This window comes from Triticum aestivum, chromosome 4A (genome assembly GCF_018294505.1).
Source record: "Triticum aestivum cultivar Chinese Spring chromosome 4A, IWGSC CS RefSeq v2.1, whole genome shotgun sequence".
Lineage (NCBI taxonomy): Eukaryota > Viridiplantae > Streptophyta > Magnoliopsida > Poales > Poaceae > Triticum > Triticum aestivum.
In genome coordinates, this window is record NC_057803.1 from 37,766,298 (window position 1) to 37,792,670 (window position 26,373).

The 26,373-nt window shown below is 43.3% G+C and overlaps 3 protein-coding genes and 1 long non-coding RNA gene across 5 annotated transcripts; 1 reads left to right on the forward strand and 3 right to left on the reverse strand.

Annotated features, from left to right (window-relative positions):
• The first annotated feature begins 323 nt into the window (after positions 1 to 323).
• LOC123081701 (uncharacterized) lies at positions 324 to 1,164 on the forward strand. Its single transcript, XR_006438769.1, has 3 exons — positions 324 to 482; positions 581 to 649; positions 939 to 1,164. It is a non-coding gene; the product is annotated as an uncharacterized lncRNA (long non-coding RNA).
• Positions 1,165 to 5,714: 4,550 nt separating this feature from the next.
• Positions 5,715 to 10,663, reverse strand: LOC123084986 (adenylyl-sulfate kinase 3). 2 transcript variants are annotated; one of them, XM_044506537.1, is made up of 8 exons: positions 10,223 to 10,663; positions 9,289 to 9,429; positions 8,122 to 8,271; positions 7,934 to 8,052; positions 7,780 to 7,864; positions 7,593 to 7,639; positions 7,425 to 7,466; positions 5,715 to 6,151 (listed from the first exon to the last, which is right to left on the reverse strand). In XM_044506537.1, the coding sequence occupies exons 1-8, from the start codon at positions 10,431 to 10,433 to the stop codon at positions 6,053 to 6,055; spliced, it is 894 nt and encodes a 297-aa protein (XP_044362472.1). In that variant the 5' UTR covers positions 10,434 to 10,663; the 3' UTR covers positions 5,715 to 6,052. The 2 variants fall into 2 exon arrangements, with proteins under 2 accessions (XP_044362472.1, XP_044362473.1); XM_044506538.1 differs by lacking the exon at positions 7,425 to 7,466 and having other exon boundaries at positions 10,223 to 10,656.
• A 3,506-nt stretch (positions 10,664 to 14,169) lies between these two features.
• LOC123084987 (mitochondrial outer membrane protein porin 5) lies at positions 14,170 to 17,889 on the reverse strand. Its single transcript, XM_044506539.1, has 6 exons — positions 17,701 to 17,889; positions 17,530 to 17,597; positions 15,348 to 15,458; positions 15,174 to 15,260; positions 14,892 to 15,100; positions 14,170 to 14,809 (listed from the first exon to the last, which is right to left on the reverse strand). The coding sequence occupies exons 1-6, from the start codon at positions 17,750 to 17,752 to the stop codon at positions 14,503 to 14,505; spliced, it is 834 nt and encodes a 277-aa protein (XP_044362474.1). The 5' UTR covers positions 17,753 to 17,889; the 3' UTR covers positions 14,170 to 14,502.
• Positions 17,890 to 19,813: 1,924 nt separating this feature from the next.
• Positions 19,814 to 25,207, reverse strand: LOC123084988 (dual-specificity RNA methyltransferase RlmN). The gene is made up of 8 exons (XM_044506540.1): positions 25,007 to 25,207; positions 24,737 to 24,902; positions 22,700 to 22,810; positions 22,365 to 22,499; positions 21,687 to 21,791; positions 20,814 to 20,983; positions 20,619 to 20,718; positions 19,814 to 20,367 (listed from the first exon to the last, which is right to left on the reverse strand). The coding sequence occupies exons 1-8, from the start codon at positions 25,120 to 25,122 to the stop codon at positions 20,125 to 20,127; spliced, it is 1,146 nt and encodes a 381-aa protein (XP_044362475.1). The 5' UTR covers positions 25,123 to 25,207; the 3' UTR covers positions 19,814 to 20,124.
• Positions 25,208 to 26,373: the final 1,166 nt, after the last annotated feature.

Genomic DNA, 26,373 nt, shown 5'->3' on the forward strand with positions numbered 1-26,373 from the left:
TTTTCATACATGAACATGGTTCCTCTGTTTTTGAGTGGCTTGTACAGGGTATATACATGTGTTTATAATATGGCCTTTAACTATGTTGAGATCATTTAGATGCTTCGTCTGGTGTGTCAGTTGGAAATATCATTTTTTTTCAAGCTTTAACCGGTGACCATATTGCTGCCTTGAACTGAAAATGAAAATAATGCAGGGAACTCTTTCCTGAAGCGCATTGCTTTGGTTCGCTCTGTCCAGAATAATGCACTAAAAATGAAAATAATGCAGGGAACGCGTCATGAAAGTAATGTTTGTTCAGTCCAAATGTTACGTACCATTCTATTTCCTTATGATTTTATTCTCTTACAGTTTGCTCTCTATCCAGTAGCAGTTGCGTTGCAAGTACAATTCACATCATCAGTGCAACAGAGAGGTTAAAGATGAGGTTGAGGTTATCACTTGGCGTCAAGAAATTGTATAATATTCCTCCAAATGAAGTGGTAATATTCCCTTCCATATTTTGTTGTTGTATGTACTTGAACCTAGAAATTAAATATTGGCCAGCGCTTATTTGAGGACTGATTTTTCTAGTTTGCAGCTCATGATTAGGAGCAAAATTCAAGATCCGGGATCCACGTGAGATGCAAGAGCCTTTGCTCTATTCAAGGTATATATTTTTACTTTTGTTTTCACCCTGGTCTCTAATCAAGGTTTTATCATTAATAATTGCTGATCAAGTTGTCTCATGTATATTAAATCATACCATGCTATGTCCATTGTGCCAAAGATCATGAGATCTGCATTTAACCAGTAATTTCTATGTTTGTTTAGTATGAACACAACTTATTTCTATTCCATTTTGATTTTTTATTGTCTCAATTTGTAAGTGTTGTAAAATGTGTTCTCTAGTTCTGTTTATCCATAGCTATTGGTTTGATGCTCTTTTATTATATTAGGATTTAGGAAGCATTGACCAGCTGCATGGCAAGTACAACGAGCATTATCAGTACAACAAGGAGATTCAATCAAGGCAAGAAATTCTACCATATTGTTCTGAATGAAGAGGTAACTTTCCCTACTATTACATTATCAAATTATTGCATAATGCTTTGGTTTCTACTATTATGGAGATGATCAAGGATCTGTCGAGTATTCTTGCAAATCTGAATGGATAGACTTAACTCCCTATTATTTTCTTATTATATAGCTTTGTGGTTATGCATCCTTGAGGAGTTGCACTTAATTCTATTCACATTGGTATTGTGTTCTGAAGTTGACTTCCAAGAAGTCTCTAATAAATTATCTACTCTGGCTGTTAGCTGATAGTTCTGTCAAACTGACACAGAAGCTTCTGCTCAGGTTGTCATTTGAATGGATTTAGTCAGCTATATGGTTTGCATCAAATCTGAGACATGATGGTAGAACAAATCACTCCATTATTTGGCTATATAGCTGTTAAATTTGGTAACCCTGCTGTGATAAAAACAAGTTTGGTATATATGCCAATGTTAATGTGAGAAGCTGAGATTCCAAATAGATTATGTTGATCATATCTTATATATGTTTTCCTGTTTCTTGTTACCTTTTTGTAGCAAACTGTTGACACTTGCTCATTTTCACAAGTTCAATTATGCTACTGCAGGGTAACCTTGAAGAGCAGCTTGCAACTTAAGCTGCAGCAAGGCATTATAGAAAATGAGGTCTCATGTTGGACCTCTGTTTTTGTTAGCCTTTGATTCATGTAAATTCTATGGAATTGTATATGTGAATTATGGTTGACGTAAACTATTGAAATCGATGCTTCTATGTTCTGAGTATTCTGAATAATGGAATAGATGTGTAAAACTATCAATATGGATTTTTTGTTTGTTTGTTTGTATCTTATTTTCCTGGCGGCTGTGTGACAGGGATATACCACTTCCATGGTTGGCCAAACCTGACGCCTATACAGCGCCCTGTAGGGCCAAAACCGCCAGAGAAACTAGTAAAACCGACAGGGATAAAGTTCCTGTCGGCCAACCGACAGGCATAGCTTATTTTCCCTGTCAAGCTATGGCTGGCGGCCATTCCTGACGGTTGGCCGACAGGAAAAGATATTCCTGTCGGTTTCCCATATTTCCCTGTCGGTTTTCGGCTCACAGGAAAATTTCAGTTTTTGGTAGTGATTTATGCACCCTGTCCTGATAACTTTGGCGGGAGGGGGGGGTGCTAATGAAATATCCTCTCGATAGCTTTTTGTGTCAATAGCATGGTAACTCACACATCGTAGTCCTGATAGCTGATGTACAAATAACGTAGTAGCTTTTTTGACCCAAAAAAGAACTAGTGTAAACATACTTCGATAACTTTTTGTATGAATAGCATGGTAACTCACACATCGCATACCTGATAACTAATGCACCTCATCATGGTAACTTTGACAACGAGGGGGGAGGGGAGTTGATGAAATATCCCCTCGGTAATTTTTGTGTGAATAGCATGGTAACTCACACATCGCAGACCTGATAACTTATGTACCTGACCCTGATAAAAAAGTCATAGAGGAGTACATCATCATTCACACGTATAGTACATCATCATTTATGCAGTGATTTTTTTTCAAGAAAATACCTTTCTGTTTGTCATCTGACAATGGTGAAAAAGAGTTTTAAAAGACTTTTGTTTTCAAGTATCGAGAAAGCTAAGTACCTGCCGACTGCTGGCTAGCGACAGGCATGCACGCTTCCGTCATCCTCAGTTGTTGGCTCATTTTTTCAAAAAAGTAGCGGCAATAGGAATCGAACACCGCACCTACAGACTCGCTACACACTTTGACTATACCCGGTGACCATCTCAGCCAGCCGTTTTTTTGTGTTTGGAGGTGGGCTAATTTTGTAGATACTTGATTACGGCGAGTAGGCCACTGCTATAGTGCAGCCCTCCATCTATAGTGCAGATTTGGCGAACATAATTTATCATTTTTCCCTCTCCAGATCCTTTTGTTCGCCAGATCCGATTTTCTTGCTCTCCTCCCAATCCATTTTTTCCCTCTTCAGATCTTTTTTCGTTCGAGAATTTTTCACGCAAAAATTGGTGTGAACAAGAGAGGATTCGATCCTTGCACCACTAGTGAACCAACTCAACTAGCCTACCACCTGACCTACGATCCCTTTCTTGAACAAAAGAAAGTAAATGGGCTATTTAACATGTCTCCGCTACTATGTATGCATAAAAACGAGTTAATTTAGTTCGCTTTTTTCCGCGCTTAGGTACCCCGTTCCTGCTAACTTTACCGACCGGGGGCGGGGGGGGGGGGGGAGTGATGAAATATCCTCCGTTAACTTTTGTGTAAATAACATGGTAACTCAAAATTCATAGACCTGATAACTTATGTACCCCGGTCCTAAAAACTTTGTCGGCGAGGGTGGGGGTGGGGGAGTTGTTGAAACATACCATGGTAACTTCTGTGCAAATAACATGATAACTCAAACATGGCGGACCTGATAACTTATGTACCCCGGTCTTGATAACTTGGTCGGCGAGGGTGGGGGTGGGGCAAGTCGCTGAAACATGCCATGGTCACTTCTGTGCAAATAACATGATAACTCAAACATGGCGGACCTGATAACTTATGTACCCTGGTCCTGATAACTAGGTCGGCGAGGATGGGGTGGGGCAAGTCGCTGAGACATGCACGATAACTTATGTGCAAAGAACATGATAACTCATACATGGTAGACCTGATAACTTTGTCGGAGGGGTCGGGTGGGGGTGTCGTTGAAACGTACAACGGTAACTTCTATGCAAATAACATGATAACTCACACATCGTAAACATGATAAATTATGTACCAGTCCTGGTAACTTCGTCGGAGGGGCCGGAGTGGGGGAGTCATTGAAACAAACATACCACGATAACTTCTATGCAAATAATATGATAACTCACACATCATAGACATTAAATTATGTACCCGGTCCTGGTAATTTTGTCGATGGGGTTGGGGTTGGGGGGGGGGGGGGGGGGTCATTAAAACTTACCACGGTAACTTCTATGCAAATAACATGATAAGTCACACATCGTAGAAATGATAAATTATGTACCCAATTCTGATAACTTTATCGGCGGGGGTAGGGTGGGAAGAGTTGTTGAATCATACCACGATGATTCTTATGCAAATAACATGATAAATCACACATCGCAGACTTGATAATTTATGTACTCGACCCTGGTAAATGTGGCGACTGTGGCGAGGGGTGGGGGGGGGGGCAACCCCGGTAATTTATATGTAAATAACTTGTTAATTGACACATACTAAGCTGATAACTCACATACAAACGCCACTGTAATTTTTTGACCTGAAATTTTTTTGTTGAAAAGTATACACCCGGTAATTTCTATGTAAAAAGCATGATAATGTATACATCACAGATTTGATAACTAATATCTTACATTTTAAACACCATGGTATCTTTCATCCAAGGGAAAAAAGTTTTTTTAAACATTTTCATCGGTAATTTATGTGTTAAATTACCATACTTCCTCATGCCTTAACCTTCTCGTACTGTAGTTATCAGCCTTATCATGGTATAGTTATCATGTTGCTCATACCATAGTTATCACGCTGGTCGTGCCAAAGTTACCAAGCCAAACTTTATTTTTTTCTGATATGGCAGAAATAAGAAGGTTCAACAGCCTGGGTTGGTGTAATGGTTGTTGGACATGGTATTAGGTGTGCCGTAGCTACCTGATGCAGGTTCGAATCCCATGTAGTGCACTTTTTTATCAATTCGCCTTTTTTTATTAGTGTCAATCGGGGAAAGAACGGAAGAAGCGGGAGCCATCGTCCATCGAGGGGAGTCGTACGGATCTGTCGCTAACGACCAGTCGACTGGTCGTTAGCACAGTCCTAAATCTTAATGTAAGATCGTCTGGGACTTAGCAAGACTGTTTTCTCCCATAGGCCGTCAAAGCAGAAGTCAAACCGTCAAAGCAGAAGTCAAACCGCTCTCCTAGCCGAAGTCGAACTCTACCATGGTGTACGTTCTCTTCTCAGTCCGGCCGCGAGCCACTAAGGCCAAACTTCGGGCAAATCATTCCTAGTCCAAATTGACCTCGCGGGACAAGAATGTTACTCTATTGCGTTGAATCCTGCCCTCACCCTCCTGCATACGAATACAGTACAGCAGCAGCACAACGTGAACGTATCCTAGTTTTCACCTAACAGAAGAAAACACGGTCAGCGGAATCACTCGCCGGGGGCGCTAGTGCGGGTCCAGCGGTAAAAACGCTCGCCAGGTCAATCCGGTTGATTTCCCGCGTCGTTCGTCTCGACCTGGAAAAAGACCAGCGAGTAGCAGCTTGGACAGTTTGACCCAGACGCGAGTTACAACTTACAACGTGATCCACGGCGGGCGAGCGACAAGTTCCCTGGCTAATCTGCAGCCGCTGGGTTTTTCTTCCTAGGCGCAGCACCGTCCTCCACGCTGCGCCTGCGGTACGCGCTCCGCCCGTGCACGCCAGACTGAAACTCGACGGTACAGCTCAGAGGCAGTACGTACTCCAGAACGGACGGGCTACTGAAGTGGACAGAACCGAGGAGGATGTTCAGACTTGCCACTTCGAAGAGAAGACTGAATTTTATTTCCCTGTGTTTTCAACTGACAGTGTGATCTCAAGTGTCCAGAGGGAATAGCACATCACCGGTGCTGCATTTTCTTCTCAGGGATTCAATTCAGCGTGCCAACAACCAGCGCTTGGAAAACGCAAGCACGATTTATTCATTCGTACTTTTGACACCCACAATCAAATCATACATTACCAACAAATAAACACAGCACAGCACAGCACACCATTTCAGCCGAAATGAGCAAGTATAGACTACAGCTAAAATAGCACAACACGCGCGAGAGGAGCAATGCCGAACAATCAAACTGATCATCGATCTGCGTCCCTTTCCCCGTGAAAAAGGCAGCTTGTTGCTTCAATAACAGCGCCTTTTATTCCGGATGCGACCAAATGGATCATGCCTGTGTCCATGAGTTATGGACACAGAAGAATAAGTTCAATCTTCTGGATCTGGAGTATATATATGCTAAGCCTGCAAATATCCGTTCTTCTCAAGGTAGGACAGAACTTGCTGGGCCATTGCCTTCGGTGAAGGGCATTCCCCACCTTCCATCTTAATTACTATCTGTGCAACATCATAAAATGAACCATCTCAGTTTTTTGAAGGGAAGAATCATTTCATTTTAATTAAACAAATGAACAAATTTTCTGTTTTACATGGTGGAGGCAGCAGTAGAGATTAAGAAGGCCTTAGGGTACTGCTGAATGATGGTTGATGAGCTATCTAGGCATCTACTAGAATATTGGACTTGTTGTCTAAAGTAAATGAACAATTCAAATGTGACCTATATGAGCGATCGACATATATCTCAGGCTCAACTAATAAGTAGGGCTTTCGGTTCGGAAAAAACGGAAGCAATAAGTAGGGCCCAATGGGTACACTTCTATTAATCCAGATGAAAACAAACTAGGGAGAGCTGGCATATCACAAGCCGGGATCTGGATGACATCCCATATTGTATTAGCGCATAGCTAAGTACCAATGGTTGCTCATATCATCTATCACCTCTGCTCCGAATTATAAGATGTTTTGGATATTTCAATATGGACTACATATGGACTGAAATGGCTGAACAAACACACTAAAAGGCGTCTATATACATCCAATTCCAAAAAAGTTAGAAAATCTTATAATTTGGAACAGAGGGAGTACTATGTAGTCAATATTGGACACATTAACATATGAAAACACTAATAGACTCACTACCGGTTGTTCAATGTTAACGTTTTACATTTTGCCATTATTCACAGAATAAGGATTAATAGAGTTAATAGTGGCGGATAAACATTAAATCCAATCACAGCGACCAAGCTTGAGAATTTTGCCATACTGGTCAAGCATCCCACAACAATGTATCGCCCATTACTGAAGATACAATGAAAAGGTGTTTCATCCTGGACGGTTCCCCTTTTATTTTGGTTTGTGAACTCTGTTCTATTAAGCTTATAGTGGAACCCGGCTCCCAGTTGGGTTGGGAGGCGTACGAAAAAGAAAAAAACTTTGTCTGGCTAGCTGCGCAAAATACATTGTTTACAAGGGAATGGCCTATGGCGGTATGGCCCAACAATTACTACTGTCCATTGCGCATGAGATCTTTGGAAACAATTAATCACCTGTCCACCTCCCACTACACTGCAACTATTCGTCCTTCATCTGGAATGTGGTGTCTACCTGACTCAAAAGTCTAATTGGTGCACCCATTCTCATGGACACAGGTAACTTACTGGAATGGTGGCTACAAGATGTGTCTGCTCATCGAAGAACCATGCAGGCTTATCTTAAAGCAGAAAGTAAAGAGCAGCTACAACATCATCACTGAGAACGAGAATTTTCTTACATGCTGGGCCAAGGCAATACTGACACTTTCAGGCGCTAATGCCTGTTCAGAGTAGTTGAAGTTTATTTTCCTTTCAGCTTGAAATATCTTTTTTTTAATGAAATAGCGACAATTCTCCTGCCATTCGTTCAAAGAAAGTAGGAAGGTGAGGTATGATCAAAAGCTGACCTCACTATTCACTGGTGATTCGTATGGATCATCAACTCCGGTGAACCCTGTTTGTCAAAAGGCAATGTTTAAAGTAAATAAAATAAAATATTCTTGTACTTTCAGCAGGTAAGCTCTTTGAGTTGATGCTGAATGCATTAAAATGTGGAACTTAAATGTTTAAAAGAGGTTCAAAGACTATCCATACCTTTAATCTTTCCTGTGCGTGCAAGCTTGTATAACCCTTTAGGATCACGAGCTTCACATAATTCTAGTGGCAAATCCATAAATACCTGTAAGGTTTGTGTGCTGTTAGATGGTTAACATTAACGAGGCGTCCAGGAATCATAAGATAAGCATACTTCAATAAATCTAGAATCTGGAAGTAGAGCTCGGCATGCATCACGGTCTCTCCTGTATGGAGATATCAAACTAGCAATGCATATGGTACCAGCATCTGCAAAAAGCTTTGCCACTTCTCCTGTACAAGAATATACGACTGTCATTATAAAACCCTCTCCAATGAATGCTCTTATTGGTCAGAACTTACCAACTCTTCGTATATTTTCTGTACGGTCTTCTGCCTTGAAGCTTAGATCTCGATTAAGGCCATGTCTGAGGTTGTCACCATCAAGAACATACGTGTGGTGGCCTCTGTAGTGTAATTCCCGACTCAGTGCACAGGCAACGGTACTTTTCCCTGACATATGGAAACATGGCAGTTCCTCGTGATGGCTTCCTTATGTGTTTGATAATTTTGAAGCTACAAGAGAACCAAGATAATCCTAGGCGTGGTTCATAGTACTCCAAGATCAACTGAAATAAGTTCATCTTTTACCTTTATATAAAATTTAGATAGAATGGCTCAGGAGCTACTCCCCCCATTCACAAGATGTTTTGGATATTTCAATATGGACTACATATGGACTAAAATGAGTGAATAAACACACTAAAACGTGTCTATATACATCTGATTCAGAAGAAAGTTAAAAAATCTTATATGTGTGAGCGGAGGGAGTATTTCAGAACCACAGTCTAGGAAAACTATTGCCACGTAGACTAATCTCATACTCAGCATATAATATGGTGTTAATCATTATCCAACAATCATCATCTACCGAAGGAAAAATGCTAGAAGACGGAGAAAATGGACTTTGAAGTGAACTACTAGAAGCAAGATGAGAGTGACGATCAGGTGCTGATGCCAATACAGTAAGATCATGTACTGGTGCCGATACAGACAAAATGACCGTTATGACACCCGAGTATGAAGGCCTGTAAATGCCCTTTGTGTCAACATAGCAATGCTATGTTCTGCATATTCATGATCATCAAGAAGCTAACTGCTTATACAGCAAACACCAAACTGATATGAGCATAACACCCAGAGGAGCTTATCAACCTATGAAAGAAGTGCCCAAATTGTGTGAGTGCTCAAATCTCAAACTTCATTTGGTTAGACATACCAGTGTAAATGTCTCGTCATCTATAGGGAAACATCTCTAAACCATCATCAATATATTGATGAAGATTGAATACTAAGATTAGACCAATTCCTCTGTTATATAACACAACCAACACATCAACAAGAGTCTACGTGACCATAACAGAAAGAAACCATTTTGACAACAGACAGCAACAGTGCCATAGATACTTCACCAAGAATGTAAAAGGTGATACCAGGTGAAAATCAATATATAATCCGCTGAAAATATACCTGAACCGCTGAGTCCTGTGATCCATATGACACATCCTTTTTGCCCCAGCAATTTCTGTCGCTCAGGTTGCCCAATTGGGCAGTCATGCCATAGAATATTAGTTGATTTCCCAATGTTGGACATGAAAGGCTTCTCTCGCACTGATAATGGGCATCAGGAAACGGTTAGCATGACTCTATTCCTGCTTTTGACCACCGGTACCCCATTTGAAAAGAAGTGCCAAAAAAATATAGAAAAGGATAAGCAACATCGAAATAGCAAAGTTGTGTAAGCCATGTAATTTAGTATAACTTTTCCTTCACATTATTAGATACCAACTAAATATTCTTTTTTTGCAGAATATGATTTTCCATGCTCCAAATGTAACACTAAAACCAAATAGCTTTTATGTCTTTCCACTTAGACTTCGCCATTCAGGTGACAACATGACAATATGTGAACTCAACATTTCAGCTGAGGCCATAACTACACTCATGCACGTTCGCCATAAATCGCAAGTATACTATACCTCTACAATACAGTCAATTGTACTACCTTCACTAGTTCATACAACAAGCAGATAACTTTAGGTTCATCGGACCGAAACTATGTGCCACGAGCAATTACGCAGAGTTAATTCTTACCCTCTACCGAAACCAACAAATCAAACAGCGATTTTACAGTGAATTGTGCCACTGGCTCAAATGCTTAATTCTAGTTCCATGCAAATTTACTTCCACCACTAATATATCAGCAGTGAACGCCCTCGAGTCCTCCTAATCGTGACACAGAAGGCTGGTACTACTTGTGTGATAATAAAGCGGCGACGTGGATAGGACGCGAGATTCCAGTCCCACTTATCCTATCCTACGCGACCCCTTTCGGAGATTCCATAGATTCTGGCGTCACTGACACGCCGACCCCGCAGGCAACCGAATCACCGTCCCCACGAACCTGGGCTGCCGGAGGCGCTCCCCGCCTGGAGATGCTGCTGCTCCATCCCGGTCCCCGCGCACCCGCCGTCGCCGGCCAGCGCCGCCACCGGAGCGCGCACGCGCACGCGCGCCGCGCGCTTCCTCCAATTCGCCTTCGCCGCTGCCGCCGCCGGCGGAGATGGGGAGTGCGAGGAGCGCAGGAGCGGAGGCGGGATCGAGAGCGAGGACATGGTCAGGAGCGGGGCATTGCGCGGGGCGGGTGGGGGGCGAGCGAGCGTGCCTTGGATCTTGAGGGGAGGGGAGGGTGCTGGGTGTGCTTACGTCGGCGGCGGAGTGGGGGCGGGGCGGGGCAGGCCCGGGGAGCTGGCGAGAGTGGAGGGGGACGAAGCTCCCAGCACCAGCACAGCCTGGCCGCGCGCGGGGCGTGCGTGCGTGCGTGACGTGATGGACTCGTACACAGCCACTTCGCCCGGAGCAGAAATAGTGGTGCCACGGCGACGAGCACACCGGCTCAAAAGGAAAAAAGACCGCCTGTTGATTTATTTATTTATTGCGAAAAAGGCCTATGACCGATTTTTTTTAGGGAAAAAAGGCCTATGACCATGTACCAACTATCAAATGTCCTTACAAACACGTCCTTAAAAAATAAAATACCGAAATCTTGAGGGTATCCAAGTCTTCTTCACCGTGAGCATAGCTGGATGTCGCCTCTGGGCCTCCTGAGGAGCAAAAATTTTAAAATCTAGGGGCTTGTAGAAGCAGCGGCCGGAAAGTCATCGATGGAGAGCAGGAGATGCCGATGACCGCGATCCGTGAAGTAAATCGCCGCCCCGAAGGAAAACTCTGCCAATAAAGGCATGTAGAAACTTCGAAGACCATGAAAGTCGGTTGAATCCATACAGATCCACCGAAACCTAAACTGACCGGATCCAGAAGACCCGTCCAAGACACGCTACACATGCCCTTTGTCGGCGAAAAACACACCAACGAAACGGCGATAGGGTGGGGAAAACATTATTCATTCCTACCCTGGGGCAACGTCGTCGCTTCATCTTTTCAAACTAAACATGAAGACTACTGAAGAAAAAAATCACCCTTGCCGTTGTGCGACAAGTCCAGGGTCTGATGTCAAGACCACTGCCATCTAGAATCGTGCACTCGGCCCTCTTCTCCGACGATCTACGTAGGCCAGACCACCGATGAAGAACTCCATGTTGAATCCCTCCGGTCATCAGCGACTTCACGAACGCTATCGTCATGCATCGCCTAACGAAGGCCATCACTCAAGGACACATCTCCTTCACCGCCCCATAGCAACCCTCCAACGCCTCCACAGTAGGTCACCCCGATCCAGGCCTTCCCGTCGCCGGCGACGGTTTGATGACGGGTTGGAGACTAGGGTTACACGGCCACCCGTGTGGTTGCCTCTTCTAGGAAAAAAATCGTCTGACCTTGAGTCACAATTTGTTGGCCGCTTATGGATCATGTGCCTGCATTTTTTTCCAACTGATTTCTGTGAGTCGTCGGATCTATGATGAAAGGTCGGATGTGTTACTTTTTCATTGAACCAGTCATGTCCATTTTCTTCTTCATGAGCCCCCCCCCCCCTCCTGGCGAACCTCCCCTCACCCCTACCCCCACCCATGCGGCCGCAGACATTAGGGCACACCGCCTCATTGCCCCGCCCTCCTCTGAACAGCCACCCACAACCGCTAAGGCCATCTCTCTACCCTCCACCTCATGTTTTCTCCTGTGCCGGCAGCCTCCTCTCCCCTTCGCCCTGCGCATCTGAACCCGTCAATCTCTAACTCCCCTCTGCATGGGATGTCCCTGCCGCATTGTTCCTATATGAGACCTCGCGGCTTGTTGCGACACCTCCGTCTTCAGACTCGATGCTAATGCTAAAATCAACTGATGCTTTTGAAATTTTCAGGCACATGAAAACTAGCAAAAGGCAAAAAAAAAAATGAACATGTGCCACCGCACGAGAGGCGCTCACCCAAGCTATTAGGCTGAAGAATGTAGTTTCTATCTAAATCCAAATAATATCAAGATTGATGGATCAAATTATCACACTATCGTGTACTTAGAACCTTGGTACCATAATCATGTTAGCATTGTCCGATTGTATTAGCGTCGAAATGCACAGGCGTGTGTAATGATGTTATCATAGAAGTGCTAAATATTGAGGTGAAGAAAAGATATTTTAGGGAGAAAACTTGCCTTTCGAATCTTAATTAAGAGATGATCTCTTAGTAATAATATCTTTTATCACATTATTTAGAAAGGTCTAGTTACTAGCGATAAGACTAAGGGATAACCCATGATACATCATGTTTTTATTGTTGTCTCTTTAAACGGATGCAGAAAAGTTGTGTCATTGATTAAGTAGAAGAGAATTCCCTAGTTAATTAACTGAAAATCGAACGAAAACCAATACAAACAGACCACATGCAAACTACTCAAACATGAAGCCCCATGACCACATGTTCTCTTTAACATATATTCTCAACACGCAACAACCACAACTCTTACACTTCTGCATCGCAAAGAAAAACTCAACAGACAATGGACACCACCAAACACATGATGACAAGCCAGACCATGAGGACGATTGAAAAGATTGAGTACCATCCATTAAGCAGAAACAGACGTCTTTCCATGGCACCACACTTTTTTCCTTTGCCCCTCTTCCTTCTTGATTTTGCCCCGGGTAGCATTGCCTGTTAGTAGGCAAGCAATCGCCTAGCCAGATCCAGGGCTTGCCATCTCCAAGCTAGTGAGCAGAGGTGCGGTGTGGTTCTTGCCCGACACCAGGCCACGTTTAAATAGCGGGCGGATGCGAGGCATCAACCGACAAGGTGTTTAATGTCGGGCGGCACATGGACAAACATGTGTCGGAGTAGGTTCCTTAGCACATGTGCTAATTCAATGGAGGTGGCGGGTAGATGGATGCCGTTTCAATGCGGAAAGAAAGCGTGCACAGCGGGCAGCGCTCTCGGCCAGCGGGCCGCTTCAATGCTGGCTCCAATGAGTGGTCGCGTCCGCTCTCGGTCGGCATGGATATGGCACTGACACTGTGGTGTGAAAGGGTGCGGTCAATGAAAAGGGGTTGCGTGCAGATGGATGGAGATGCCTAAATGCCCTAAACTTTGCATTATCTGTTGGAGATGCTCTAAGAGACGTAACGGGAGCATTATCTGTTGGAGATGCTCTAAGAGACGTAATGGGATAGTGACATCCATGATTCAAACGTGTCTGGCGATCATAGGGTGAAGTTGACGGGGACCCATAATCTATACATGAACCTCGCCTGATTTCTCATAAAGCTTCACATGTGCAAATGAAATTTCTTATGAAGATACACGGTTGTGCATAAAATTTCTTATGAAGATACACAGTTGCATAACTTGCATATAAAATTTCTTATAAAGATACGCATCAGTATATAGAATTCCTTGGAAAGATACCAAGTTGTATATAAAATTCTTTATAAAGATACACAGGTGTATATAAAAGTGAGCATCAGGATACAAGTGGTTCTCCCGAGATAATTTTAAGAATCTCATGCGAGAGTGGTGGGGTGTGGCTCCAACATCCAAGTCACATGCTTTCTTTCAAGCCGCGTGTTAGTGACACACTTTCTGCATTTCCTGACACGACCTACATGATGATAACCTTTTCTAACGGCTCCATGGTATGGTGGTATAGCAAAGTTTAGGGCGCGCCAAACACAATCAATCGCCACGATCCAACCATATGAAGTATGGTGATTGTATTCTCAGTACAAATGGAGACATTCTCAGTGCAAATGGAGACATTGCCACGAGTGAACTAATCCTTATCGTCGATATTAATGTCTTTTTCTAAAAGAAAGAAAATACCAAGAAACATTAGAAAGCAGGCTGCGTGAGAAGAATGATATATAGAAAGAAAGAAAAAAAGAACTGATACCCGAACAAGCAGTAAATCTCAACTAGCGGTAAAATCAATCAACACCGCATGAAAAATCAAGTGTAGCTTCTTCAAGTAACAGACTACCGTGAAAGCTACTCAGACCTCACAGTAGAAAGAAACAAGCTGCATACATCTATCAATGAGGAAGTACTTCGATCATCAAAAACTAAACGCCTGGACAAAATCCAGGTGAAGGCCTATCGGATCCTGCCCACAGAGCACCTAAACCTCCAGAGATTTAACAGAACATGTCTGCGGAACAAATTATTGGCCATAGCTTCACAAAAAATAACCAAAGAATCCGATGTTCAATCGCCATCATCCACGTATGATCTGATCTCATCAAGGCTTGAGTGCAAGTGACAGCCCAAACTTGGGTGCCCTGTCCAACGCCTTGGTGTCGAATTCACCAGATATCGTCAAGAGTGACTTTGGTTTAACCTCGTGCTGGAGAAGGGCAGCAAGCTTTCCAGTGTTGTTGAGCCTTGCCTTCACAGCTGTCTGAGGATCGACCGTGTACAGGCCACCAACTGTCAGTGTGTTCTCGTTTGTTGAGAGCTTCCGGGTAAATTCAGCCACGGCCGAAGCCTTCTGCTTCTCATCAAGGTGATACACACCTGACACTTTGATGGTGTCACCTTTGTCGGCCCTGTACACGTAGGTGTAATCTATCAAATCAATGCTAGTTCAAATCTCAACTCATGACAAAACACAGCAAAGCATGGACTTACAGAATAGCTGAAGCATGGAAGTCAGGCTTGGTTACACTGAAACCACCAGTGTACTTGGTAAACTTTCCTGAAGAAGTGTCAAACCCAGCTTCCCCACCGAAGGCAAGTCCTTTAGGGCCTACTACCAAAGAAAAATCGACCACAGGAGAGGGCTTCATGCCAACAGCGGCAGCAAAAGTTGCATGGTCATGGAAGTATTGCACCTCCACCTGTTAAGAAAGAACTCGGCTCATAGGCTGTTCCCACTCCAACAACCAGCAACTGACACCAAAATGAAATTACCTTTCCAGCATTGTAATCAGGAAACTTGACAGACGTCACAAGCTTTGTGGATGGCAGGACATCCAAGACAGTCAAGGTAGTAGAGATCTGCAAATTGCCAAATACAATATAAATGTGCTGCAATACAGGCTTAAAAGAGGGAAAACATAAATCTGAGTATTCAGTATCACTTACATTTGATTCTGTATCCACTTTAACATCAACAAGATTATTCTTATACTTGTAAGCTGATGCTACGTCAAGAGAATAAAGCCCTCCTTTCTTCACAGCTGTGGAAGTGACGGCCTGAACAATATACATGAATGACAAGTTCATTAAAGGCAAATAAATTCAGATAATAGAAACAGTGAGCCAGTATTGCAAGTTACATAATTATACGGGTTAGTAAGAATCAGGCAAAGGGTAACAAAAAAGGATATATATGCACTTAGTTCAACTCAGTCAAAGATATAATACATGATTTCATATCAATGGCAGAGAAGTGCACGGGGAAATATAAACCATACAAGAACAAAATAAGCGCATTTCCAAATGCAAAATTAATTAAATACAATTCTTTTTGTAGCTCAAACAAACTACAGGGTGGTTATATCATAAAAGCATCTAATTTATATTCTGAAACTGAAGATAAAGATTATTTAAATTTTCACTTAATAATTTTGGTTGTGCAGTGGATAATTGCTTATCATGAGAACAGACTATTGCTGACAGGTCGAACGTAGGTTTACACTGAAGATACTGACTCACCAATCTGCATGTTATTCTTAATTCTAGAAAAAAAATATGGGAAGAAAACGGTAAGCCAACCATATTATAAGAAGATTTTCAGTTAAACAGATGGTCCGTGCTAAAAGATCTAGGTAAACGCAAAAATATCTCTACTCTTATAAAAAACCGAGTTGGTGATGATGGTGTGCCTGCCATCTTGCAATATAGACCGTTTGATCTATATCTGACGGTTAGAAAGCAAACTATGGCAATTTTGTAAAAAGATAACCGCATCTTCTCTTTCGCGAGATATCATTAGTTTTTACACATGGGATTACTCCCTCATGGGTCAATCACAACATGTGTTTTATAAAAAAATGCATCCTGACGTTCCGTGCAATGCACGGGCATCTTGCTAGTTGCTATAACAAGACTGACCTTACTGGAATATTGAGACGTTAAAATACTGAAGTTCCATAATGCACATGTCATTGGGGAAAGTGACATGGCAAACAGTGTTTGTCTTATCAAAATATTCATTTCCTCAAAACACCGATGCATTTGAAAGAACAAGCTAATGAATCAAAATAATCAATTCCTAGCACAAACAAACACATAAATTACACGGCTACAACAGTTCTTTTGTTAAATCAGTATATTCAACTAAAACATATCTTTATATACTCTTATAAAGATCCAAGTTCTCAGAGATTACCTCTTAAGTTGCTGAGGAATTCAATTCAGTTATCGTATATTATGTGTAGTAGACAGAAGATGTATCACAATCTTTTGATTAGTTAATTCAGTTGATGTATATTTTGAGATATGATGACACAAGCGTTTAAAAAACTCATGCAATAGAAAAGAACTTCTACGGCAGTGGACGAGCATTTAACGTTCGTAGCATCAGCCTGTATTTATCCTAGAAGAAACCTTTGGCTATAGCCATCATCACAAGAAGCAATTGTATAGGCCAGAAAGTGTATATGCAAAGTGTCAACGCTCCTTACGAAGGCACATAACCATGACACAGAATTAAAAGCTTCTGAAATAACAAATTTGCAACAATATGTGTTCGGTCTTCAGTCCTGGAAACTAAGCGCACGCCTTAATTAATTCCAAGACCCAATGGCTGCCAGCAGGGCAAGGACCAACTCTATATATAAGACACTTGCATAGCCATTCGTAAAAAAGGACGGTGATCGTTGCCACAAAGGAGCCGGCAACAAAGTAGGCCATCTGCAGCGTCTTAACCACGATGGTCAGCCAGAAGGCATTGCTCGGCTCGAATGATGGCCTTGTTCCCCCAATCAACCTCAGCCAACATAGACCACATTGCTGTACAAGGATACAACGAGATTTCCACCCCCATCAGGCTACCAAGCAGCTAGCACATAATAAGAGTACGGAGCACGGCCTGCATCCGCATTCATTCGTTCAAAATACTAACATCAATATGCAACAACCACGGAGTAGATTCCGAGCAAACAGGAGCGCTAGAAAACCCAGGAACCCAATCTACTCGTAGTCAGCGAGGAACCACCGGAGGGTGGTGACTAGATCGTACGGCCCGACGGCAAACATGCGACAACACCGGCATCATCGAATCGAGCCGCGGGAGCGGGGCGGGATCGGGGGGGATCCTTACCACTCCGGAGGAGCTGACGGTGGAGACGGACAGCTTCTGGTCGTAGGTGTAGTCCCTGGTGAGCAGATCTGCAGATCACGGAGACGCCCGACGGGGAAGACCGAAGAACAGATTAGAGAGAGGAGATGCGGGTGCAGAGGAGGGTGGAAAGAGAGGAGCGGATGTAGGTACCCTTGGCCTTCTTGCCGATGTCGGTGAAGAGGCCGGGTCCCTTCATGGCCATGGCGGCGGCGGCGGCGGCGGCGGCGTGGGGGAGGGGGTGCGGGGAGGCGGCCGCCGAGGAGGAGGAGCGAGGGGCAAAAAGGGTGGAGAGGGTCAGAGGGAGATGCCAGCGAGTCCCGTTCCGCCACTAGTAATCGCGTGAGCCGTGCCAAAGGCAGGAGGACCCGTTGGAGGGGGCTGCGCCCGCTATCCGGAGCCTCGTGGCCGCACGATCTCGCGATCCCAGCATCGGACGCTCCAGATCGTTTCTTTTCTTTCGCGAAGAACGCACCGAATCTTGTTCTCTTTCTTTCCTTTTTGGCTTAGGTTGCCATACTGGGAAAGGGGGAAAGGAAATAGGATCCCCTCTCTTCTCTACAGGAATGAACTTCTCCTCGCCGACCACTGGCACTATACTTAGGTTAGGCGCAATAGGTGACTTAGGTTGGGTTGTCTGGATCAATCCTACAACGAATAGCTCTCTTTCCTTTTAATGGAACACTCACTAGATTCTGCTAAATAAGGATAACTGCAAAGATAAGCCGGGTCATCCGAAAATCAAGGAAATATTTCCTGGAGAATGAAAGGGCACCTTATATGTTCCATTAGGATTTGTTGTCATGAACTTGATGATCATGATCCTGTTATGTGTCTCATCTTGTCAAATCCCTTATATGGAACTAGTTCAATTCTCATAAATGATAGCGACCACTTGCTGGTATCTATGATGGCAGAGGAGAGGTGTTGTAAGAGAAGAAGAGGTGCTACCCCCAAGACGAACTGGTCCAGAGGTCCAGCCGCTGGCGCTCAGCTATGTGCGGGCTGCCGGGAACCCAACTTCAACTCCAAGACTGAACCAGTGGAGCAAGGGCCTAGCTGGACAAATTTTGATCAACATGGATGCCTCATTTTCTGATCATGATTCTAGAGGATCTTGCGGCGCTGTAATGCAGGATCACATGGGGCCGTTTCTTCTGGCTGAACGGCAGTGATTGAGCATGTTTCGGATGTGGTTTCAGCGGAAGCAGTGGTGTTGCTTAAAGGACTGAAACTTGTAACAAAGATAGATGCAACAACATTCTAATCCATATGGACAATATCACAATTGTCCAGGCTTTGAAGGAAGATGAGGGCTACTCAATGATTGTCGTGGTGAGTCGGTAAGTTTCGAGAAGGCTTATATCGAATTTTGTAATAGGGAGCCTAGTGTAGTAACACATGTGCTAATTGTATGGGACAAGAGAACCAACCTTTAGAGTGGTTCAATTCGCTTCCGAGCTTTATTGTCAAATTCTTAGCGGATGATGTAAGTGTGGTTTGATTTTAATAAAGTTAGTCATGATGGTCTTTCCTAAAAAAGAAATTTGTTGACATAATTACTACGGTACGTTTTTACCTGCCTCAAGTCTTATATGCCAAACAGTTGAATAAGAACTGCAAAAAGCGTCAATTATATATATTTTTACAGACGGAGTAATTAAAAGACTGCCTATCTGCAAGTCGCCTGAGGAACTCGGCTTCAGTCGATTTGGCTGAACCGTTGGATCATTCCAACAACTGCCCTGCCCTGCCCTGCCATCTTCATCCTGCCACCCGCCCCAACTCTGGCAAGGCCTCGCTCTGCTTCGCCTCCTTTTTCTTGTCCACGAAAATCAACTTCACGCCAAATCATTTTTCAGGCACCTTGAAAGTAGGCACATGAAAAATTAAGACCTTCCAATATATTTTGGGACGAAGGGAGTACTCCCAGCAGGCTGCCACCAAGCATCCACATTTCCTAGACGATCCGTTTTGAAAAAAAAAAACATTTCCTAGACGCCAGAAAAGAAAACGAGCAACACAACTCATGTGCTTCACCATGTCTTGCAACCACACTACACATGACCCCCCCACCAATTGCCAGCTCCACACATCATCACCTCACACATGCAGCACCATAACGTCTGAGCAACCAGGCAACAAACAAGTAAACAAACAAGCAGCAAAGAAGAGCTCGAGCCCAACACACCCAGATCAAATATCAAAATAGCAGCAGGAGATCCAAACGAGAACTTCCAGGTATACATCCAACTTCGACACGAGCTAAAAACATCCAAGGCGGGGCCAGCACTGCGGTGCTACTATATATATATGTCCATCACAAGGCTTAGAAAGAGTTGCTAGCATTTTCCAGTTGCTGTCCACAAAAACCAGGTTTGTGACATTTGTGCCGACAGCAGCAAAATTGTGTTTCCCAAGTTCGAAGGGAAACACACGCCACGATGGCCAAAACCAGGTCCATATTTTAAAGCTTGCTTGGGAACTGCGGTGCTAGTTACTATATCAAGTCATGACGCTGATTGGTAATATAACTCGACTTTGCGATGATATATCGAGCAACAGGCAGGGCAGAAGTCAGATCCTGAGGTCTTCGATGTCTGACAGAAGGGTGGCCCCGCCTGCCGATCTTTCGTCGGGCAGGCTAACCACCAACTGCCCACAAGCACCGGCTATGTCTTGACCCATCTCCTGGCGAACGGTGGTTCTGATGCTGTAGATGCCTCTCAGGACCTTCTGAAACTTCTTGATGCTCTGGTCACTGCTTGTCTTGAACGTGCTTGCTGAGCCAATTGGATTGAATGGTATCAGGTTAACAACCTGTCAGTGATTAGGAGAACAGAGTGATGATTGGTTTCAACATGCGACCATCAACGAAGATGAAATAAGCAAAATCGCAATGCACTAAAAAATTCATTATGCTCAACTGGTCATGGCATTATGTGCTAGCTGCCTAAGAAAAAATAACTAATTTGAAGCACACATTCACATCAGATGCAGTTCAGAACTTCAGATGGTTCACAACAGTTTTGAAAGAAAAAAAAATAGTAACAAGAGACAACGTATCTCACCGCTTTAAAATTTTCAAGTAGTTTACCAAGCTTGTGGGCATGCTCCTCCTGATCGTTCACTCCATCAAGCATAATGTACTCAATGAATATTGTCTGCTTGCTGCAATGGAACATGGAAGCAAGATCGTTGATACTTAAAACTACTCATTCTAAAACTTTGGCACTGACAAAGTCGTGACATTTGTAGAATCTTACCTCGCGTTTTGATACGATTGTAATGCATTCATTAGCTTTGCTAAAGGAAAGGCCCGTGCAGCAGGCATTATATGACAACGTATGTCTTGGTCAGGAGCATGCAATGACACGGCTAAATTTATATTTGGAAGATCATTGTTGAACTTGTTGATTGAATGGATAATCCCAACCTGCAGTACATCATATAATATTACGATATAAACTAAGATTTACAACAGTTGCTCCAAGTCCAATCCTAAATGATGATCAATTTTTTAGCTACATTAATCCTAAACAAAACTCGATAGTTCAACTAAATATTAGCAGGGCATACTTACACCATGATGAACCATATGGTACACAAGCCATAGTAGCAAAGATAGTACAAGTCAAAAGTATGGATAGCACAAAAGCACAAATTAATATCAAGTTATCAGCATCGATAAGTCTTCACCAGACAAAAGGACAGGAACAAAGGTATACTGCAATACAGGTTTATCCATTTTTCGAGTCTAGACTGGAAGCAGCTTCAATAATAGGTGGAGTAAAAAGGGGAATGCTTCTATTGATCCAGGTAACCAACAAAATTATTATTTGGACAGCAAAATAATTAACAACACTGAAATAGAAGATGACCACTCAGCAGACAAGTACATCCTTACTAATATCCAATGCCCACTGCACACTATTTGCTGGGTGATCATTGCACAGTTGTCAACCACTCATATTTTACGCAATTTTCCAGTGTGTGGTTTATCACAAAACAGGGGCAATAATAGCTCATCCAGAAAGTCACTTTAACAAGTGTTCAATAAGGTTAAGACTGTCATCAGAAAATCATCTCAAGAATGATATTTCAACATGCAAACAAGCTACTTATGCAGGTATGCTTACAGTAGATACAGTAACTCTCTTGGGTGAAATCTGAAAGGGAAATCCTGTCAAGACTTGGATTGCTTCAACCAAAGCAGTATAGTTGTTTAATGGCTCCCCCATTCCCTGCATATACGGCAGAGCAAGTACATAAATTGAAAGTCATCTAGAGAATACTGTTTACCAGACATCAGATCCAATAAGATTATCTACCAATTTTCTCACTAATAACATGAGCACTAGTAACCCAATTGGCACAGTAGTTTGTCTATAAAGACACATTGTATAGATATAAGACAGTGGAGCACTCATCGATACAAGTACAAATGGTTTTCCATACAATAATTTGAACTTGCATGAATGTTTATGAACACATGTATATGTAACATGAAGCACAGTGATCCTGCCTACTAGCCTCATACAAGAACAAACCCATACAGCAGACAACCTTTGCCAACAAAAATCATATTATTTACAAACATCGGTCATGAAACAACAACAAAATACAACGGCGACACTTAAAAAGATGCGCCATGGCTTTGACTTTCTGACCGTAAATCGCCACGCAAAGTACATGGAAAAATCAATAATAAAACCAAACAACACAAATGAATCAGGTTAGGATGATGAAAAAACTCCAGTGGGCATGATTTTCTTTCGAAAAGAAATACCAGGAAAGTCGTAACACGTTAAAATTACCATGAAAACAATGTTTCGAATTTGAGAATAACGGGTTGCATGGACCAGCTGCTCAACAATTTCTCCAGAGGAAAGGTTGCTTTTGAATCCCATTGTTCCGGTAGCACAGAATCTACAGCCCATCTTGCACCCAACCTGTGTTATATTATAGGGCAAAGTCAATAAAAATAATCAGAAAGTTGTAAGCTTAACAATGATCATAGTATGCTACCGCACAAAAGGTTACCAACAGGTCCACAGAAGCAGTACTACCTAAACAATTTACGCCATTAGAAACAAGTCTTTAGGTCTTACTAAAGCACTGGTTGTTCAATATGAAAGGAAAATATATCTACCTGTGATGATACACACAGGGTTGAACGCACTCCTCCAGGGCGTGTCTTCCCATCATACTTCCCCAGTCGTGAATCATACCGCATGATCACTGCTTCTACAGATTCTCCATTCTAGAGCCACAAAATTTGAAGTGTGATTAGTCCAATACCTTTGATATTAGAAGCTAGAACAATCTATCAAGTAAAATAATTTGTGCCACCAAATGGAAACAAGCAAAAGTATCTGACAACAGCAATAACAAAAGGAAAGGTGATTCACATGCAAGCAACCAAATCAAGTCACAAATTGGCAGTGATGATGAAATGAAATGGTACTGAGTGGCATTACAGAGTTCAAGATGTGATTGTGTAAAATTCAGATTGTTAGGAAACTATAAAACTAATACAGCACATGATGTCATAAGTCCAACACAACTTGAAGCATCCAAGCTTGGATCAAGTGTATTATTGTCATGTGGATGGGTCACCCACACACTAGACCCAGCCGGTCGTAGCTGACTCCAGTTAAGGGATATAATTACAGTCATCTGAAAGTTAGGAATATTAGCATTTAGGCTAGGGGTACTCAATTAGAGGTAAGACATCAATTAGCTTGGGCCTTAAGCCAATAAGAGGTATGATACATCTTAGCCTGGGCCTTAAATCAATCATAGATAAGATATTTCCTTAGATATGAGATTTGTTTAGAATCAATTTGTTAGGGCCAGCTCTATATAAAGAGCCCATCCATTTTTATCAAGTAAGAATATTACAATATACTCCTTTTGCCACAAGGAGAGATACAGACAATCAGGACAGAGATACTTCCTTTTTTCTGGAGGGCTAACAAGGGAATTATGAGGAATTATAAGAAATGCACCTTACATTCTGGAATCTTATCAAAAAATAAATACACCTTATATAAAGGAATGGAGGAAGTATCTCCCATCTACTTCACCCTCTCAATCCCCAATATAATTATAACCCCTCCTGAATTAGCCATACTGCCCTGCCATCCTCCTATTGGTATATAACCTCATAAATCCCAGTTCACTACAATTATCATGATCACCTGGGCAGGCGGCATATCTAGAGACCAAGAAAAACATGCTAACATATTGCTACTGAAGATACAGATAACAATTTGTACATCAATTTCCTCAACAACATTCATACAAGTGGCTGATGCTTGCTTGCACTTGAATCAAACAGCATAGTTCTTTGACCGGCATTGGAATGAAGTTCATAGATAAGTACTGATACATTTTGATTTAATACATGGAATTTTTTTATCTTAGTATAGTAACCCATAAACACCACACATGTAATGAGCCTGAGATGATTTAGATATTTATTAGTGTAGGTCACATTAGACAGCAAAATACTTCAATAGGCCCTTCTACACGCTATGGTCCAGGACTTGTGCATGGTTCACTGGAGAAGCTCATGGCAAGGCTTGATCCATAAAATGTTTCTCAAGCGGCCATTCAATTATGGTCCCATTAAACTATGCATGTTTATCAATATCTAACGTAGTAGAATCAAAAGGGACAATTTTTTGCAAAAGCAAAACACAAAAGCTATAAACCAGAAAGGTGCTGAGAACATAAGGGGAGTCAGTGAATTGTCGTATATAAAGGTCCAAAACCAGGGTAGGACTGCAGACAACAAAATCAGCACTGAGTCAATCTCTCATATCTAGGGACTAGGATTAGGATAACAAGGGAAACTATAACATTGCCAGCTTAGAAAAGCTTGTCCATTGACACAATATCCTAAATTAGCCCCCTCCAACTCCCTGTAAGACTCATTTAGCCCCCTCTTAATTCTTGCTCAAGCTCCGCCACTGGATGCTTGCATAGTAAAAACTATAATGGCGCAATGTCATGCAAATGTGCAGGGAAAAAATCGGGAAGGGTGAAACGATGCGAATCTCATAGCAATCATCAGGCCTAAAAGGCTTATATATACAAGACCTAAAAGGCTTACAAGACCAAACCGTCGCATCCTACATCACCATCCCCAAAATTGATCTGACGCGAGCAGCTAAGCAGTCACCTGGAGGCGGATGAGCAGCTTGGTGGTGGTGCGGTCCTTGGATTCGGCGGCGGCGGTGAGGGTCGAGGTGGTCGGCCGGAACTTGTTCCGCAGGAGCGCGTACGCGGCCGCCGAGAGGGACGGGACGCCGTCGAGGTCGCTGCACCTAGGGTTCTGCAGCACGTACCTGCACACGCCGACACAGAGTGAGCACCGCCGCTCGAAACAAGGGGGGAACGGAGATATGGGGCGCGGCGCGCGCGTAGGGTTCAAGGGGCTAGAAAGGCGTACTTCCAGATGGTAGGGATGAAGGTGGGGGAGATGCCGGCGGCGTCGAACTCCGCGCGGATGTAGGCGGCGTCGAACACGGAGCGGCGCGCCGGCGGCGACGACGACGAGGACGACATTGGGGTTCGGTAGGGGGGAGCGGAGGGGAGGGAACGGAGGGGAGAAGGGGAAGGGGAAGGGGAGGGGGGTGAAGCAATGTGTGGGTTTGTGGGGGTTTTGAGTGGGAGTTGCTTGTAGAAATGAAACGGGCCAGGTAATGATTAATTTGGGAGCCAGAATTTAAGGATGAGATTTAGGTTTTCCAAATTAAGGATGAGATGATCTATATGCAGTAGTAGCGTCAAGTTTAAGATATACTAAAAAATTATACTCCCTCCAATTTGTATTAATTGTTGCGGATGGGAAGGAGTAGCTTACTTTTGCTCTACCTTCGAGTTAATGATATGATAACGAGAAAGGTCCCCCTCCTCCCTATGGCCCGTGGAAGGGCACCTCTTTCGGTTATCATGCCTGTGGTGTGGTGGATGTAGAAGTAGCAAAACATAGCTTTTTTTATGATGAGAAGCCCAACATCGTCAGCCTACTCGACACAATCAAGGCGGAGGCCCCTCCCCTGATGCGGCACGAAAGAGCGTCTTCGGTTATCATGCTCCCGCGCGTGGTGGATTTGAAAGTAGTGTAATGTGTCGTCTTCGACAAGGAGCGGACCAACATCGCCAATCTACTCGGGACAATCAAGGCAGAGGCCCATCCCCTAACGCCCAAAAGAGCACATATTTCGTTATCCTACTCCCTACGTGGCGAATTTAAAAGTAGCGAAACGTGGCATCTTCGACAACGAGCGGCCCAACATCTCCGTCCCATCACAAATCAAGGAGGAGGTCACAAGCATGCGGCATGGTGGAATTAGAAGTATCGTAGCATGGAGTAGCCGGTAAGTACAAAGGTGGTGGGTCTACCGATGAACTTCCCTCGGTGTGTATCACTTAGCGTGTTTGGTTACTTCGGAGAAAGGGAATGAGAGTACAGGAGGGAGTTTGTTGGGGCATTAGGTTTGGAGAGTTGATTGCTAGTCCCAATCCAATATTTTAGTGTGTGTGTTGCGAATTAGCAGTGGGAACTCAAGAGGAAATCTCACCCTAGGTGAATTAATAGGGGGCGCGGAAGAGATACTTGAGATTTGACCTTCTTAATTCAGTTTCCCATCCTTCCACAATTCCCTTGCCCCAACCAAACAATGGATTATGTCTTGTATCCTTTGAATTCTCATTCCCTACCAAGCTGCCGGAGTGTTGCGTTATAACTTGGTGCTGTTAGAATGTTGCGCTATAACTTGGTGTGTTGCCCTCTCAGTTTGAGGCGCAAGGGCA